Source organism: Chroicocephalus ridibundus, chromosome 1, assembly GCF_963924245.1.
Source record: "Chroicocephalus ridibundus chromosome 1, bChrRid1.1, whole genome shotgun sequence".
Lineage (NCBI taxonomy): Eukaryota > Metazoa > Chordata > Aves > Charadriiformes > Laridae > Chroicocephalus > Chroicocephalus ridibundus.
Genome location: NC_086284.1, coordinates 129,877,503 through 129,892,691, shown reverse-complemented (window position 1 = coordinate 129,892,691; position 15,189 = coordinate 129,877,503). Strand labels below are relative to the sequence as shown.

General features: G+C 47.2%; 1 protein-coding gene across 3 annotated transcripts; it reads right to left on the bottom strand.

Annotated features, from left to right (window-relative positions):
- Positions 1 to 2,633: 2,633 nt before the first annotated feature.
- UPK1B (uroplakin 1B) lies at positions 2,634 to 14,806 on the bottom strand. 3 transcript variants are annotated; one of them, XM_063322314.1, is made up of 9 exons: positions 14,738 to 14,806; positions 10,092 to 10,147; positions 9,004 to 9,091; positions 8,257 to 8,457; positions 6,648 to 6,722; positions 5,784 to 5,906; positions 5,305 to 5,484; positions 4,470 to 4,553; positions 2,634 to 3,835 (listed from the first exon to the last, which is right to left on the bottom strand). In XM_063322314.1, exons 3-9 carry the CDS (start codon positions 9,070 to 9,072, stop codon positions 3,785 to 3,787), a joined length of 783 nt encoding a protein of 260 aa, XP_063178384.1. In that variant the 5' UTR covers positions 9,073 to 9,091; positions 10,092 to 10,147; positions 14,738 to 14,806; the 3' UTR covers positions 2,634 to 3,784. The 3 variants fall into 3 exon arrangements, with proteins under 3 accessions (XP_063178384.1, XP_063178257.1, XP_063178323.1); XM_063322187.1 differs by having other exon boundaries at positions 10,064 to 10,147; positions 14,738 to 14,773; XM_063322253.1 differs by lacking the exon at positions 10,092 to 10,147 and having other exon boundaries at positions 14,737 to 14,768.
- Between the last annotated feature and the right edge of the window lie 383 nt (positions 14,807 to 15,189).

The window sequence follows — 15,189 nt, the reverse complement described above, 5'->3', positions numbered from 1 at the left end:
CCCAGTTGCCAAAGAGGGCAGGGCTGCCAAGGGGTGGGAGAAGGAGGCTTCATTTATGAGCTAGTTTTAGGTGATACTTTGTCCCAATAAACGTTTGCTTGGCACAAGTCCCTGCCGTAAGGAATGTGAAAAAATAAGATGCCAGGGCAGCGAGCAGGATGAAGAATAAATCATCTGAGTCAGAGGACAGGAAACGCCACCGACAGCCTGGATGCTGGTTTTCGCAGCGAGGTGGGTAGCCAGGTGCAAGCACGGCACATAGTGGGCATTGCATGTCGCAGATGAACCAGCAAGGTAAGGAGAAATAGAGACTGAGAGAGCCTGTGCAAAGAGATCTCATGCAGAAGAAGAAGAAGTGAGGGGAAAGGAGGAAGGGGTAGGAAAGCCTGTTGGAAAAATGGGGGCAAGGCACAAAATACACAAAGGCAGCCCCACGTTGCCCCACTGCCTGAAGGAACAGAGACCTTCGGTACTGCCAGCCACAAACACTCAACAACGTGAAAGACATCAGGCTATGTCTGTGTGTGTACGGGAAAGGAGCAGCTGAGGGTTTGGTATTCTTGTTGGTTTGGAGGCCACGCTGCTCTGTCAAGTATGAACAGAGTATGTTTCTCAGCAGCACTCTGATTTCTCAGAGGTAGGAATATTACGATAAATTAATAAGCTAAAAATACAGTTGGTAACTCCATGGGAGAATTGAAACATGCCTTATTTTTTGCCAGGAGAGAACTGTGATTATTCACACCTACAGAGAAGAAATACACCGAGCAAATCTGAAAACAAACCACACAGCTTCCACCTAGAGAATTTTTTTCTTCATCCTGTCATAGTCCAGCAGTTTTCATGCATCTGTGGCTATTGCCTGCTCTGAAGACCACATACATCCATACCTTCAAGCAGCAATCCAAACAGCTGAGAATGACTGGGATTTCTTTACGAGCCTCAGCCAACATGTGAACCTGTTCACCACCATTCCTGTCACGGACTCCATCCCTTCCTCACCCTCCCCTGGCATCCCAGGTAGGGAACTCGTAGAGATTGGAATCAACCTCCAGAAGCTGAAAAACCAGAAAAAGCTGTGCAGGATTTTTCACGAGCCTGCTCAACATCATTCTGCCATCAGTCCAGTCTTCTTCTTCCTCCATAATTCAGGCAGATAAAGCTGGGTTTTTCTGGTTTGCATTTTGCCATGCTTGGCACTTCTGCATAGATCCACCATTGCCTAGATCATTTGTTCATCATGGCTTTTATTTTTGCAAAACATAAATGATAATGTTCCACGTGAGGGGAAAGGCTCAGGAAGCAGAAGGCAAATTAGAAGAACTCAAATGATTCTATGATTCTATGAAATGGTTTATAATGTCACTTATGCAATAGGTAAATGGTATCATTTGCAACTGGTTGCAGCAGTTAATGCTGCAATAGTCATAGTCTCAGTTCCTCTTCTCCTGCAAAATCCTGCAGTATTTTCTCTATATTGAGTGCAGTGCTATAATCACACCACATTTAGATGTAGCAGGAAAGAAGACACCTGTGGGTCTGAAGCAAAAGACCAGAGGAGGAAAATAATATTTGAAATCACCTGCTTCTGTGGTCCTAAAGTTTTCTACAGGCCGTATCTCCAGTGACATCTGGAGACCAGATGCAGAAGGCCTTGCTAGTCTCTAGAAAGTCCCATAGCCAGTCATTTCACCCATTCGCAGAGCTACTTGAGTTTCAGAAATAACTTGAGCAAGAGACTTTTACGCAGGTGTGCAGCTATCCATGAAGGCTGCTGTGACTGAGGAGGTATTGGAGGGGTTTGGCCAAGCAAGGACGGAGGCTGTGTGCTTGCACTGTCCTGCCTCCCCCATTTCTCTCCTCTCTGCTCTTGCAGTTGGCAGGCGTTTGCAGCTCATGCTGAGTAGCACAGGACCGAGGCTTTGCTCTTGCTGCCTAACTTAGGCAGACACCAACTATCTTTAGATTTCTTTAGATTTAGGTATTATTGTAGCTTTCAGCAACATACGTGTGCACACACAAATGATGAAAAAACCAAAGCCAGACCACTTCCATACAGAGTCCCCATGGTCTATTCATATACTCAAGTCTCACAAAAAAGTGCTCGAGACTAATTTCCTAATGGAAAATGCTGAGAGTTTAGGATCTCCAAGACAGGCACCATCCCACTGAACCAGTGGAATGGCTGATCCATGGGCATTTTCCTTTCTGAAGGCACACTCGTACAGAAAAAACCCTCTATGTTGCAGGGACCTGTTTCTCCTTCAAGCTGTTCACCCTCATATCTGCCTCCTTCTCTCCCCCACTAGCCTAGCGATGGACTATTCAGCTACAGAGTTTCTGTAGCACCGTGCACCACAGTGCTTTGCACGCTGATCTTCAGGACAGGGTTACAGGACTTTCAAAACTGCCTTTCCACTGCCCCACATGTCCCCAGTGCGGACCTTTATCATTTCCCCTTCCCAAACACACGATCTTGAACAAGGAAAAAAAAAATAAATCACTTCCACTTCTTTTTAATTAGTATTTTGGTGAATACACAAAAACCAAGAATCAAGGCAGCTGGCAAGCGCTGGGTCCTGATCCAATACACCTTAGGAAAAGGCTTCACCTTAAAACGCTCTATACAGGAGTATATTTCACACGCCACATGTAACTGCTGAAGTGTTCACTAGGAAAGACAGCAGATCAGTCTGGGCCAAAGTAAACAGCCTCTGTTGAACTGGGTGAAAACCGTGACTGCTGATGCAAGGACTGGATTTGGTTCAGTTAGCTCCCTGCTTGCGTTTTTCACAAGACTTACTCATTACCATTATTTGCGTTTGTCCTACCTGATCGGGGGACGTGGAAGGGAAGCATACAGGGGACGTGACCATACACCTGGACGTAGCTGAAGCAAGAAGCATAGTCGTCTAGGGGTGTGAGACAGCCACTTTTGCAAAGCCAACTACAGCACGGGACCCCTTGTATTCTGCCCACATTCTAGCCCGTAGTTGTGTGAAATCTTGTGTGAAGTACATAACAGCTTTTTGAAGGAGTCGCTTGTTAGCAAGAGGAGCTTTTTCTGGACTGCCACTTCTGAAGGTAGGAGCGCATGCAGTAGTTTCCTCAGTGACAGGAGGTAGGCTTGAATACAGGCAGCATATTGCTGAGGAGTGCGCTAGCCTTTTATTGGGCTTGACTAGCAACAGACTTTTTATCTGTGACGTGCCTTTACTGCTGACACACTTAAACTCTCAGAGAGTCTGCCTTATTCTAAGGCACGGGGTGACAGAGATGAGGAACAGAAGTTGAACGATAAAATATATTAGAGAGGTCTGCAGTCTTCTCCCTTGCAGCATCCGTCTTTATTGGTCACAGGAGGTTACAGTTTTGCACACATAGCCCTTGCTGGTGCCTTGCGCATTATGATTTACATTCAACTTAGTTTTAGAGAGAGATTGTTTTGGAGCAAGAGTATATGGACATTTTCCTTTCTGATGTCATCACAGAACAGATCAGATCACTTCGTATCTTATGCTCCAAAGATTTCTTGCACAGGGAAAGAACGATTGTGCCTCAGCCAGGAGGCATTAAGGCTGCAGAAGAAGGGGCAAAGAAGGGACAAGAAGATTCTTTCCTGGAGTCATCAGCTCTGTGTGTCAAGTTTCTGGAGGGGCAAAAGTATATATGGGAGAGGTAGTGGGAAAACTTCAAATCCTCCATGGCACGAGGAGACGGAGCAGGGGATGAACGAATGCAGTTTCACATGGTGCTTCAGGACAGCGCTGAGGACACCAGGCCTTCAGTATTCAACTCTGCTCCAGTAGAACATGGTACCAAGGAGGACGAAGAACTGAAAAGACAAGACTACTAAGATTCTTTGCTCCCCGTTTCCTGCTCCCCACCTCTGCCCCAGCCCCATTTAATCCTACTGCTAGAAGAGGGCGACAGAAATTCTTGACAAGCAAAGTCCATTCAGGCAGAGGAAGCTTAAAGCTTTTTATCTGCACAGAAGCTTCACAGTGAAGAAAGAAGATATGTGCAGCCATAACTATTTGACTGGATCACTCAGCTCTCTGGGGATTATCTATCACGAAGCTGCTGAACCCTAAATACCTAAAGCACTCATAAAAAGTCTTCCAACTAGAAACTGAATTATCTGTCATGATTACTGTTTCAATGATTCAATACTCTTCACAAACAGGTTATCTATGAGCTGTGTTTGCTGTGTTGTATTGCTGAGATGTCAGCAGGCCACAGCAGGCTGGAAGGCCATCTAGCTCCTCACCTGTGGAAGTCAGAATTTGGGGGGAACTTGTAAATATAGCCCTGTTAGTGGAACAAGCTACAGGCAGATTGGTGATGAATGAATAACTATAATCTAGAGACATTTTAAATGCGTCAGTCCTGTCATCCACCTCCACCCAAATGGGTGTGGAATAGCAAGAAAAGAGAAGAGGAAATAAAAGCAGATATTAAGTACTCACAGTCCAGCAGAGGATGGCAAAACCAAACCAGGCAACACCCCAGGCATGTGTGTTCATTGGCCCAGAAATAGCATCATAACAACCCTGTAAGACAATCGTGAACGAATCAAAACCAGCTTTGAGCTTGTACCTCAGGGCGACAAGCTTATCCAACTCTGAGAGAGACTGAGGTAGCATGCTCCTCGCCTATTGCAATTTGGGTAGCTCACAGGGTCTCAAGAAGAAAAGCTTATTGACAGCTTGCAGATAGCCTACCTATTTCTAGTTCCAAATACAAAGTAGACCCATCTTAGACATTTCAAGGACAACTTCATGTGTCACCCACTTGCCAAGTATACTTATATAACCAGACACAGCCAACACAGAGTTGACATCCAGAATCAAGAAGCTGCAGGCAAATTGGAATACCTTCTAGAAGTGCTTGCTAGTGCAGAAGTTGCTTGTTCAAGACCCAGCAATCTGTTTGAATAGGACAAGCTGGTCTACTGAAAAGTTCTACCTTGAGGAGGAGAACTTCTGACTTGCTCATTCATATTGTATGCACACATCTTTGAAGTAAGTTTGATTTAGCTACTGTCCATCTACGTGTTGGAGATGTCCCTTCTTATTGGTGGCATTGGGAGAGTGTTCTTAATAGTTCTCACTCCATCACAATACAACCTGTCCTCTCTTCAGCAACATGGCCAGGACCTTACAGGAATTGCTTCTCCTCCAGAAAGCATTTGAGCACCTGTAGCTCACAGTGGAGGAGGAAGGCTATTCACTGTTTCCTTCCCTTCCAGCAAGGTGCTTTTGACCAACATATGCTAAGTGGAAAAAGCAGAGAGGATCTTACGTTGCTGTTATAGTAGCCAGGGACTCCAAGCTTGCAGCCGTCAAGGTTGATGGGAGACCCTTGGGCATTCATGATACAGCAATTGCGTGGCCAAGGGTAATCAGCGTCACTGTGTGTCCTGCGGAAGGCAGACGTGTAGTCCTGCCAGTCGGAGGCGCCGTGCACCCCACAGCACTGGTTCTGCAAGGCAAGAGAAGAGAACGGTTTTTATGGGCCCAGGTCACAGCCCTGCACACGGCCAGACCCTGCACTTGGCTGGTTAGGCATTAACCACAGATTTATGGGAGAGGTTTTTGAAGTGCCTGCTTTTGACAGTCTGCTATCTGATGAACAAGCAAAACAGGGAGTGTGGCAGGACTTTCTCTAAGGTCCAAGGCAGATGCCGTCCTCTTTATTACTGAGCGGCCCCAAGGAGGACTTGAAATTCCAGGGCTACAGAGCATTTAGTAATTAGTGAGGGGTTCCAGTGTTATTATTACCTGAAGCATGAGTTTATCCCATGTCTTTGTGACCCCTTCAGTCATCCATTTGTCATTGTTATTGTCTGCCTCTGACTTGTTATACCTCTCCAGCATTTGCTTCAGGAAGAGATTTGGAGTGAGCTAAAGAAAAAAAAAACAACCAGAGACAAATGCAGGAACTATGTAAATAAGTGGCCGTGTAAAGCAAATATAGGGTTATTTGGGGTGGGTTTGTTTGCTTATTTCAGTGTCCTGATGGAGAACAGGAACGCTGCTTCTCCCCCAGTTTTACACACAGGAGAAAAAAGAGCAAGATTTGAGGAGCAGAAGCAACAAAGATGTAGATCTTGAGCAAGACTCTTAAGCAGGCTCTTCCAGATGTCAGATCACAGGAGATACAGAAACTATGGGTTACATTTGATATGTTGCTTGGAATTAAAGCACCACAAGCCATTTCTCTCCCTCCTAATAACTCCCATAACCCAAGTAATCTTTCCCTCACAGTAACACTGCCTGGGGCAATGCTGAAGATTTGTCTTCTGCATGTATGATAGATTAATCAGTCTGTCGCTGAAAGACTAAACACTGTATTGATGATTCAGCTAACCCACGCTCTTATTTCCTTAACTACAAGGTTGTAAACATTTTAAAATGTTAAAAATAACAAAACTATGTTAAAAAGAACAAAGTTATTTCCTTGATTAGAATAGTGACACTGGAGACTTTTCTTGTGGGGTCTTGTTCTAACTCAGCGGTGGTCCTTTGAGTTTACCCTGTACCACCACACAGGCCATTTACTACACTGAACAGGACCACTGTGTGCCCTAGAACTGCAATGTTTCCCAGCACGGTTGCAAGAATACATGAGGAAAAAATACTCACAAAGTCTCGCTGAGTCGCTGCCGTGATGCAAGAAGCCATTTCAAATGCATAAGTAATCAGCATCAGAATAATATACTGTGGGAGACAGGCAGCAGAGTTAGCTTTTGGAGAAACCATTTTTTTCAAGATTAAGCCTGAAACCCTGCTCAAGGCAAAGGAGGGCAGGCCATCCTAGTCTCCCCAGTCCTCTCCATGCCTCCGAACATTCATGCAGCCCTTCCCTGTGCCTGTTCCAGTTTGCAATCTGCTTTCTTGAAGCTGTATGACTGGAATTGTTCTCCATCTCACAGATGAGTTTTCTTCAGAACCTCATGGCGTTAATACCACCCTGCCTCTATGGAAAATACTTTGCCTGATATGTCGTAGAATAACATTTGCCCTTTTCTTTGTTGCATTTCATTTGCAACTGATGCCTATGCCATGTGTCCTTCCACTTCCACTTGCCAGCTATAAGCTTTTCAGCAAGAAGCTTTTCACTCCTAGTGGTAGAGCTTTGGAGAAACAGAAGGTGCAATTTAGGGTGTTTTTCAGGTCCTCCTGATTTTGCATCATCAAATCTCCTCAGCATTCCTATTTTGTCAGCAAAGATCCTTCATGAAAACAGATCCTGAGCATCACGTCTCATAGTCTATTTCACTATTTCTCTTCCCTTCTCAGCCCAATCCCTTTAGCCTTTCCCATATTCCCTTTGGAGTTCTTGTGTCTCTATCTCTTCTCACACACTTTTTAATGTTCTTCTCAGATTCAAGACATTTGTTTCTTTCTTACTCCAGCTTCTGCTCCTTGTACCATCTCTTATCTCTTATACCACAGTCTTGGGTTTCAGCCAAGACACCAAAATTCAGAGTTAAGGGAATTTTCTTCCCTCAGCTGTTTGCTGGCAAATTCCCTGGCACAAGAGTTAAGATCTGTATGTGTTTCTTGTTTAAAATAGACACCCTGCCATCCCACATTAATCCAAGAGAGTTCCAATTCCAGAGTTTCGGCTCTACTGTTTGTTAATGCAAGCACTGATTTAATTTCGCCACTGACAACCTAAAGGACTAAGTAAGAAATGGTACAGAGATTTGTTCACATGTTAACATTGTCCTTGGCTTATCCAAAGCTCTCTGTCCCCACCCCTGTAATTTCTGCCTGCCTGCTGATGTCTAATGTTCTCAGTTGCACCCATATTTGGTATACTAATACGTACTAATGCCTTGCACAGAAGTCATTACTTATCAGCTCCTAAACTGAATGGTGCATGACAGCTGAAAGGCAGTAAGGGGTGGGGAGAAACAAGGATCTAAACCACATCCCAGCTACATCTGATTGCACAAGTGCTTCTGCATTGCTTCAGGGCAAAGTCAGGGTCAAGCCTGTCAGCTTAAACCTCCATTGTGGCTCTCACTATTAATTCCCTCAACCTGGTCCGGGAGCTTCTCCTGCACGTGTCCTCGCAGGAGTCACCTTGTGGGACACCACAGCCATCATCAAGAAGAACCTTTGTCTCCTTATGACTAACAAAAGCTGCCTTTGCTTAGTGGCGGATTACCAAGGTGAGCAGGGAAACTAGAGCGACACTTTTTCAGATTGGCAGCAATAGGTAGGCAAACTTTGCTACACTTACCACCAGCAGCAAGGTCCTGTTGGACTTAATGACTGCAACGATACCGAGGATAGACAGAGCAAAGAGTGCAAAGCCAACAAAGATGCCAATCCAGGCAGCAGCATAGATGTCATCATTTTCTGTGGCTTCCAATAGAGGGTAGAGACCATGGGGATCAGACACAAAGAAGATGCACTCTGCTGTCAGGGCAATGCCGCACATCTGAGAAGTGCAAGTTCGGGAAATCCATTAGATCAAGCTTCCCCAAAGAAATAGCAGAGACAGAAAAAGATGGAGACTGCTTTCCTTTCATTTAACTTCCTGCCAAACAGGAGCTACTCAACTGCTCCTCTGCCCAACTCTACAATCCCTTGTGTTGTGCCTTCACAGAAGAATTGCAGGCAAAACTCACCCTGCCTAGACCTGACAGGTCAGGCCTAGGGCTTGAGGATGTTAAGAAAGAATTAACAGAACCTTTCCCCTCACGATATGGAGGGAGGTGGCTGCAAAGACGTTGGTCAACAGCAAGGGCTCTTCCCTTAGAACTCATGTTGGTCTTGTGGATCAGCCCCTGCTGTCCCTTGCTGTCCCCTCCCCACCCAACTGATCATCTAACACAGATCTCCTTTTCTTCTTCTCTCACACTTTACTGGTCGATTTATGTGTGGAATTCACATGTGAAGGGAGATTTCATGGCTGGGAACTGCTGCTTTAAGAAATGTCATACTGAAAGGAAGCCTCCACCCACATTGGTCCCAGTTCACTTACCCCAATGACTACATTCCCAAAGACTAATAGACCCTGTAAGATGCGTATGCCATCGTCACTTTTTGCCATCTTTAATTCTTCATGCAACCTGGGAAAAACCAAAGAGTCTTCAGTTAGACCAGTACAACAGGCTTCACTCAGAAATAGAAATTATCCCTGAGGAGACGGATAGACAGAACCTGCCAGCATGTCTGTACAGCTCTCACCCCTTGCTTCATAGTAGTTTCAAAGGAGAAACTTCCCCATGTGAACCTGGTAACTCAAACTCTCCCTAATACTTGAGCTAAAGAAGATTGGGACCACTCTGGGGGCAGCCAGTGTCTTCTGCTCCCTTTTGGGTAGGGTTTTCATCATCTCAACCCATAAAAACCTCACTCACGGTGTTGCACTTCTACCTGGCTAGAAACACCATCTATACCCAGACGGACAGGGGACAAGTTCAGGGCCCTCGCCTCACTCCTCTTCCAAAGGAGCCAGGACCAGGATTACCCCAGGGTATGCTATCCACCCTGCTGGTTGTTTCATTTTGGCCAGCACTACCATGGGACTGAACTGGTAACCATGGCACTTCAGCTGTATCCCACACACATACCTACGGTGCGCGGCTTGGCAGCACCTTGCTAAGGGTAGCCCCATCTCCCACCTATGCCGGGAACTGGAGCTGGGCCCCCCATTCCCGGTCAGGTGCGAGGGAGGGAGGGAGCAGCTCAGGCTGCAGCTGGCGCACGGGAGCCGGGCCAAGTAGCATTCCCACCGAATTCCTGAGAGCGCTATATCCTGCAGGCTGGGGCCAGGCGACCCGCATCGAATTCATCCTCTTCCAGAGAGAGTAGCATAAAGGCACTAGTCAGAGGTGTGAGACTTTTTTGAGAAATAAGCCCAGATACCAGCCCCAACCAAGTCCTTCTTTCAAAGGGACAGAGCGCAGGTGTGCATGGAGAGGGGGAGGGGAAAAAAAACCAACCCTGAGACAGCTGCGTTTGCTGGGTGGTTAGGAAAATATAAGCTGTGAAAGAAAGGCTGAAGAGGGGCCAACTTGAATAGACAACAGGAAAAGCACCTTGAACAGCCCTCTTCTGCCAGAGTACCTGCAATAGTGCCTTCTCTTGCTGGGGTTACTGACTCCGGGATTCTTCAAAGAAGCGGTTGGAAAATAAGAACAGACAGCTGTCAATGAAGAGGAGTTTCTTGAGGAACACAGCATCATGGGACCTCTCTAACAATGCCACCTTCAGCCTCCTCAGCAGCTGCCCTTTTAGCTGCCTACCAGGCAGGACTTCCAACAGTGACAGTGGGTAAACCAGAATTTCCTAACACCCTTTCTGCAGTGGTTTGAGGGTTAGGCATGGAGACATCTCCAGTGCTCTCACCATTATACCAGCAGCAGAGCACATAAGTATTTCCCCATGATAGTGTGAGTGAGGATGGCCATTATTTCCAAAGCGAGAAGACATTTTTATTCCCAGCCAGGTGTTTGGAGGCCAGCCCAATACACCTGAAGCTGTATGGCTCTGTATTTGAAAATATCAGGCTCAGGAGGTCAGCCTGAAGCTCTGTCCCTTGCCAAATTTGTTGACCAGCCAGCATGTCCAGGGGGCCACATCAAACTGCCTTGCAGGTGAAATCTGTGTTTGGGCAATGTTTGGCCACATGTGGTCTGCAGTACAACACTGCAGAGTCTGCCAAACCTGAGGCGGACACTGGTCCTCTACTCATCTGAAAGCTGGAGAGACCACTGCCTGGCTCGTGGATCTTTGTACTGCAAACTCCAGAGATTTTTGAAAAGTTTTTAGTTATTGCTGTCTAAGAGACATTACAAGTCAGGGGGCAGTCCAAAAAGCAAGGAAACCTTCCCTGCTCGAATGCAGGCATGTGAACTCTTGACTACTAAATGGAAAAGCAGGTCTGCTCCAGCTGCCATTTGGATAGCAGGGTTGAGTGTTCCATGTGGCTAGCTCAACAGTTCACACCAAGTGAGATTAACAAAGTCACAGCCCTTACCTTAACATTGCAGGAACATCTTTTGCCCTCCCTTTCTCTCCTACAGGTGCCCTTGCAGTGTAATGACAGCACTCACACCTTGTAGGTGGGCTGCCACCCGGCCCATGCACTTGCCTTCCCACAAGCTGGCTTTCTCCTCCTCCTCCCTGGCAGGCAGGACCCTGGCTCACTCGTGCCTCTCCTTGGGCAGGTATTACTGCAGGCATGCCATCCAGAGAAAGCAAGCCTCTTCTCCTGGGGCAAGCCCATCTCCTAGGCTACTGTAGCTGGGAGGAAAGCTGGATACGGTCACCACCACACAGATATCAGCTGGGGCGTGGCAAGCTTCTAGGCAACCTAAGGCTCTCCAGTACCTTACCTAAGTCCAATGGGATTGCAGGGTGGGGGGAAGCAGAGAGACTGGGAGAGATGAGGAAAAGGGAAGGAACAGCCTTTACTGGAGACCTAAAAATAAACACTGTAATGATGTTGCCATATTAGCATGAATTCTCCCTCTGCATCCAAGTGCTTGTCACTGAAGGAGTCCATTTCTTGGTGTCATTCCCCTGTGCCACAAGTGGCAACCCCTTGTCTGTCCCCTTCTCCATTGTAGAAGGTCCAGTATCAGCGTCACAGATGAGAGTCTGGGGAGGTACTCCAAGGCCATGACAACAGCTGAGCAGCTGGAGATTCAACGATCCAGCATGCTCCAGAGGAGAAGCCACGTGAGATCCAGGGCTTTCCACCTGCTGCCTGCTCCTCACGCCTCAGGGGTAAGCCAGGTTAAGCAAGAGCAGCTTGCACAGCACTTGGCGCAGGTTCATGACTACAGAGGCATGAGGCAAACTTTGGCTGGCTTGCTGGAGGCGAGCTGCCTGCAGGTGTGACTCACCCATGGGGTGTGACACCAGTTGGCAGTCCTCCTCCCAGCCCCCCAGAGAGACAGGCGCCAGCAGCTCCTGCCTGCGGACATAAATCAGTTTGGAGGTAGAGAAGCCTTCTTCGTGGGCTGGTTAAGGTTATTTTTACGACCCAAACACAGTTCCCTGGGGCTTCAGGGAAACTCCTGAGGAAATCAGAGCTTCAGCTGCAACCGTTATCCAAAATCTCCACACAAGAAGGTGGCCAGGTCCTGGGATTTCAGCCTTGAGCTTGCATGGACCTGGTGTTCCTCAGCACATCCCAGGCACCTTGCAGTTTATCCGTGACTTGTCTAGGTCCCACGTATTCAGTTACCACTACCACAGACTTTGGTCCATGCTCCAAGCAGCTTTGGAAAGGTGTCTGTTGCTCCCATTGTACCGCAAAAACCTACATCCCTCCTGAAGCACATCCTTATTCCTCTTTCTTACACTCTGGTCACAAGCCAGACTGCAACTTCTCCCCTCTACCCTCACTCTCATGAAATGCTCCTGACACCCATGGGGGTTCAGGTGAACCTGGCAGAGCCCAAGAGCAATGTTAGGCCTGCCTTCCCCTGTTCCTCCACAAGTTGCAGACATATCAGTTATTTCCATGCCCTTGGAGCTTTCTTGACCTCTCTTCCCTTCCTCCACTCACAGTGTCTCTGCAAGACCTGCACCACAACTGAGAGAGCCGAAAAGGAAGCTCCTTTCTGCAAAAGCTGACTTCTGCCCTTGGATTTTAGGTGGCAACCCCATGCAGGCTTTCCAAGTAAGTTCTGCTCGCAGCAGGTCCTGGATTTAAGCAGGATTCAGTCTCTCTTGTGCATCCCTCACACACATTGGGCTGGTTGATCTTCTGAAGCCTCCGCACACTCTTTCTATAGATTGGGACAGGATTTCAGTAGCATTACAGATGAATGCCCCCTGCTCCACCTCTAGACAAAAAAGCCAATGGGGTGAGAATTGGTTTGGCATTGCCCCACGCAGAAGCAGGTCGCATTTTGATTGCCTCGCATTTTGTGCCAGTTGTCATGGTGGAGTCACAGCACTGTGACCAAGGGATGTCCAAAACACCCCTGTGAGCATCATTTGTTTCTACACCCTTCTCCTGGAGGTCTCTCAGGGTGGCGGCAGGGTTTAACAGGGGCTTCACCTCACCCCTTGCTACCCACTTTGCTTCAGTGTCCCTGTGCAGGGCATTGCCTCCTCATCCCCTGGTGTAAGGAGGCAGAGACAAGAGATGCATTTGTTTTATTACTCATGGGCTCCACACGCCTTGGCCGAAGGGTGCCACGCCGCTCAAGCGCAACTAAACAAACCCAGACGTTCAACAGCAGAAACCTGGTCCTTGCCGCTACCCCCTCCAGCGCAGAATCCCAGGCACTTCCCGCCCCTCGCGCTCCCTCAGCCCCGGCTGGAGAGCATGTCTCTACAGGCAGGAGAGAGATGCCTGGGCTGGGGCCGGGGCGCTGATGGAGGGAAGCCAGCGGGGTGGAACTGCTGCCGGAGGTGCCGTGCCAGAGCCGGTGCCGCGGGAAGCCCCCATGAGCCACAGACCTGCCCACAGCCTGACCTGCTGAGGCTCTGATGCATCAAGAGTTGAGGGGCCAGACAGCAATAAACGTACTTTTTTTTGTAGTTGTTTTTCATTTGGATTTAGTGGAAAATTGAGCCCCTAAGGGTCTTAAAAAGAAAGTAGTTTCTAAGTGCCTGGGAGATCTTCAGAGTTATAGGGCTTTTAAGAGGATGCGATTAAATATGCTATTGATGAATTGCTTGGACTGGATATCAGGAAGAAATTTTTCACCCTGAGGGTGGTGAGGCACTGGACCTGGTTGCTCAGGGAAGCTGTGGATGCCCCATCCTTGGAAGTGTTCAAGGCCAGGCTGGATGGGGCTTTGAGCAACCTGGTCCGGTGCAAGGTGCCCCTGCCCATGGCAGGGGGGTTGGAACTAGATGATCTTCAAGGTCCCTGCCAACTTAAACCATTCTACGATTCTATGATTCTGTGACTCTGCTGTAAGAACCCAAATGCTTTACAAGTGTCAATTCATTATTCGTTTACTTATTTTAAAGCAAACACCTCCAGTGCACACAAAACCACACACTCCTCCTGCCCTGCTGGACTTTCTCCATCGCTCCACCTGCCCTGAAATGCAGCCGCCTCTGACAGAGAACAGCTTGTGCGCCAGGACTCAACCACACTCAGAAAAGGAAAACCCAGCCAGTTATTTTGTGCTACCAGGGGAGAAAAAATAAAGCAAAAACAAATCTCAGCATCGAGCAGGGGTCAGAGACTAATTAAGTTTCCTTTTGAGAGAGATTGCTATGAAATGAAGCCTCTGTGAAGAGTGGAGTGGCTGGTAAATCATCATCAGGCATAATTACCTCAGAAATAGAGCTGGGAGGTAGGTTTTTCCTCTCTCCCTCATTAGTTCAGCACAGCCAAAACAAGAGGATTTTTTTATTTTGCCTTTCCTATTTTCACAAGTGAGGGGGAATTACAGGATTCATCTTTCTCTGCAACAATTTTTCTTTTTTTTTTTACACTCAGATATATTTGCAACAGATTTAATTTTCCCATTCCCTCCTCCCCAGTCTTTAGGAGAAAAAATATGAAACAAATTAGAACAGCCATAGAGAAGATACAGCCTGAGGTAAGAAAAATGAAATACTTAATAATCTTCTGCAGTTAACCTTATCCAGGTACCAGACTCCCCCATACTAAACACAGCCCAGGGACTGAAATAAAAACCATTAAACATAAAAGCTTCCTTTTCTCCTAACAGACACTTATTGCTCATGTGCCTCATTAAGGGTAAGACGATGACCGAAGCAAGGCACTCACCTCTCCCTTCTCGTGGTGCTTCCCAGCGCAAATCCTGACCCACCTGCAAAGCCGAAAGAGCCCCTTTCTCCCAACTCCGCTGGGCTTTAAAAAGCCCAGGTTGCTCGAGAAAAGTGCTGTGTGATTGGTAGGGTGCCCATCACATGAGGACAACTTTTTTTTCTAGCCAAACCTGTTCCCCGGTCCTCCATGGGACTGGAGGGTGTCTCTGTGATTCTTAGATCGTATCGGAATGCCGTTGTGCCGAAAACACAAAGCTTTGAAGAATTTCTATTATTAAACTCTCGAAAGAGTGGACGAATGACTCACTCGTGTGAGGTACTTGAACTTTAAAGAGGATGGGCAAGTTGGAAGGATATAAGTATAAATATTGGGATTGCTGGGCTGCTGTTTGAGTATAAGAAGAATGTACTGACTAAAAGAAGAGAGTAAATGAATTTTAATGTTTTCATT

Excerpts from the sequence above, each read along its gene's own strand:
- UPK1B (XM_063322314.1), bottom strand. The coding sequence starts at position 9,072 with ATGGCAAAAAGTGACGATGGCATACGCATCTTACAGGGTCTATTAGTC. Across the intron at positions 5,907-6,647 it reads CAGCGACTCAGCGAGACTTT|CTCACTCCAAATCTCTTCCT; the intron begins GTGAGTATTTTT and ends TTTTTTCTTTAG. Across the intron at positions 3,836-4,469 it reads TTGCCATCCTCTGCTGGACT|TTCTTCGTCCTCCTTGGTAC; the intron begins GTGAGTACTTAA and ends TTGTCTTTTCAG.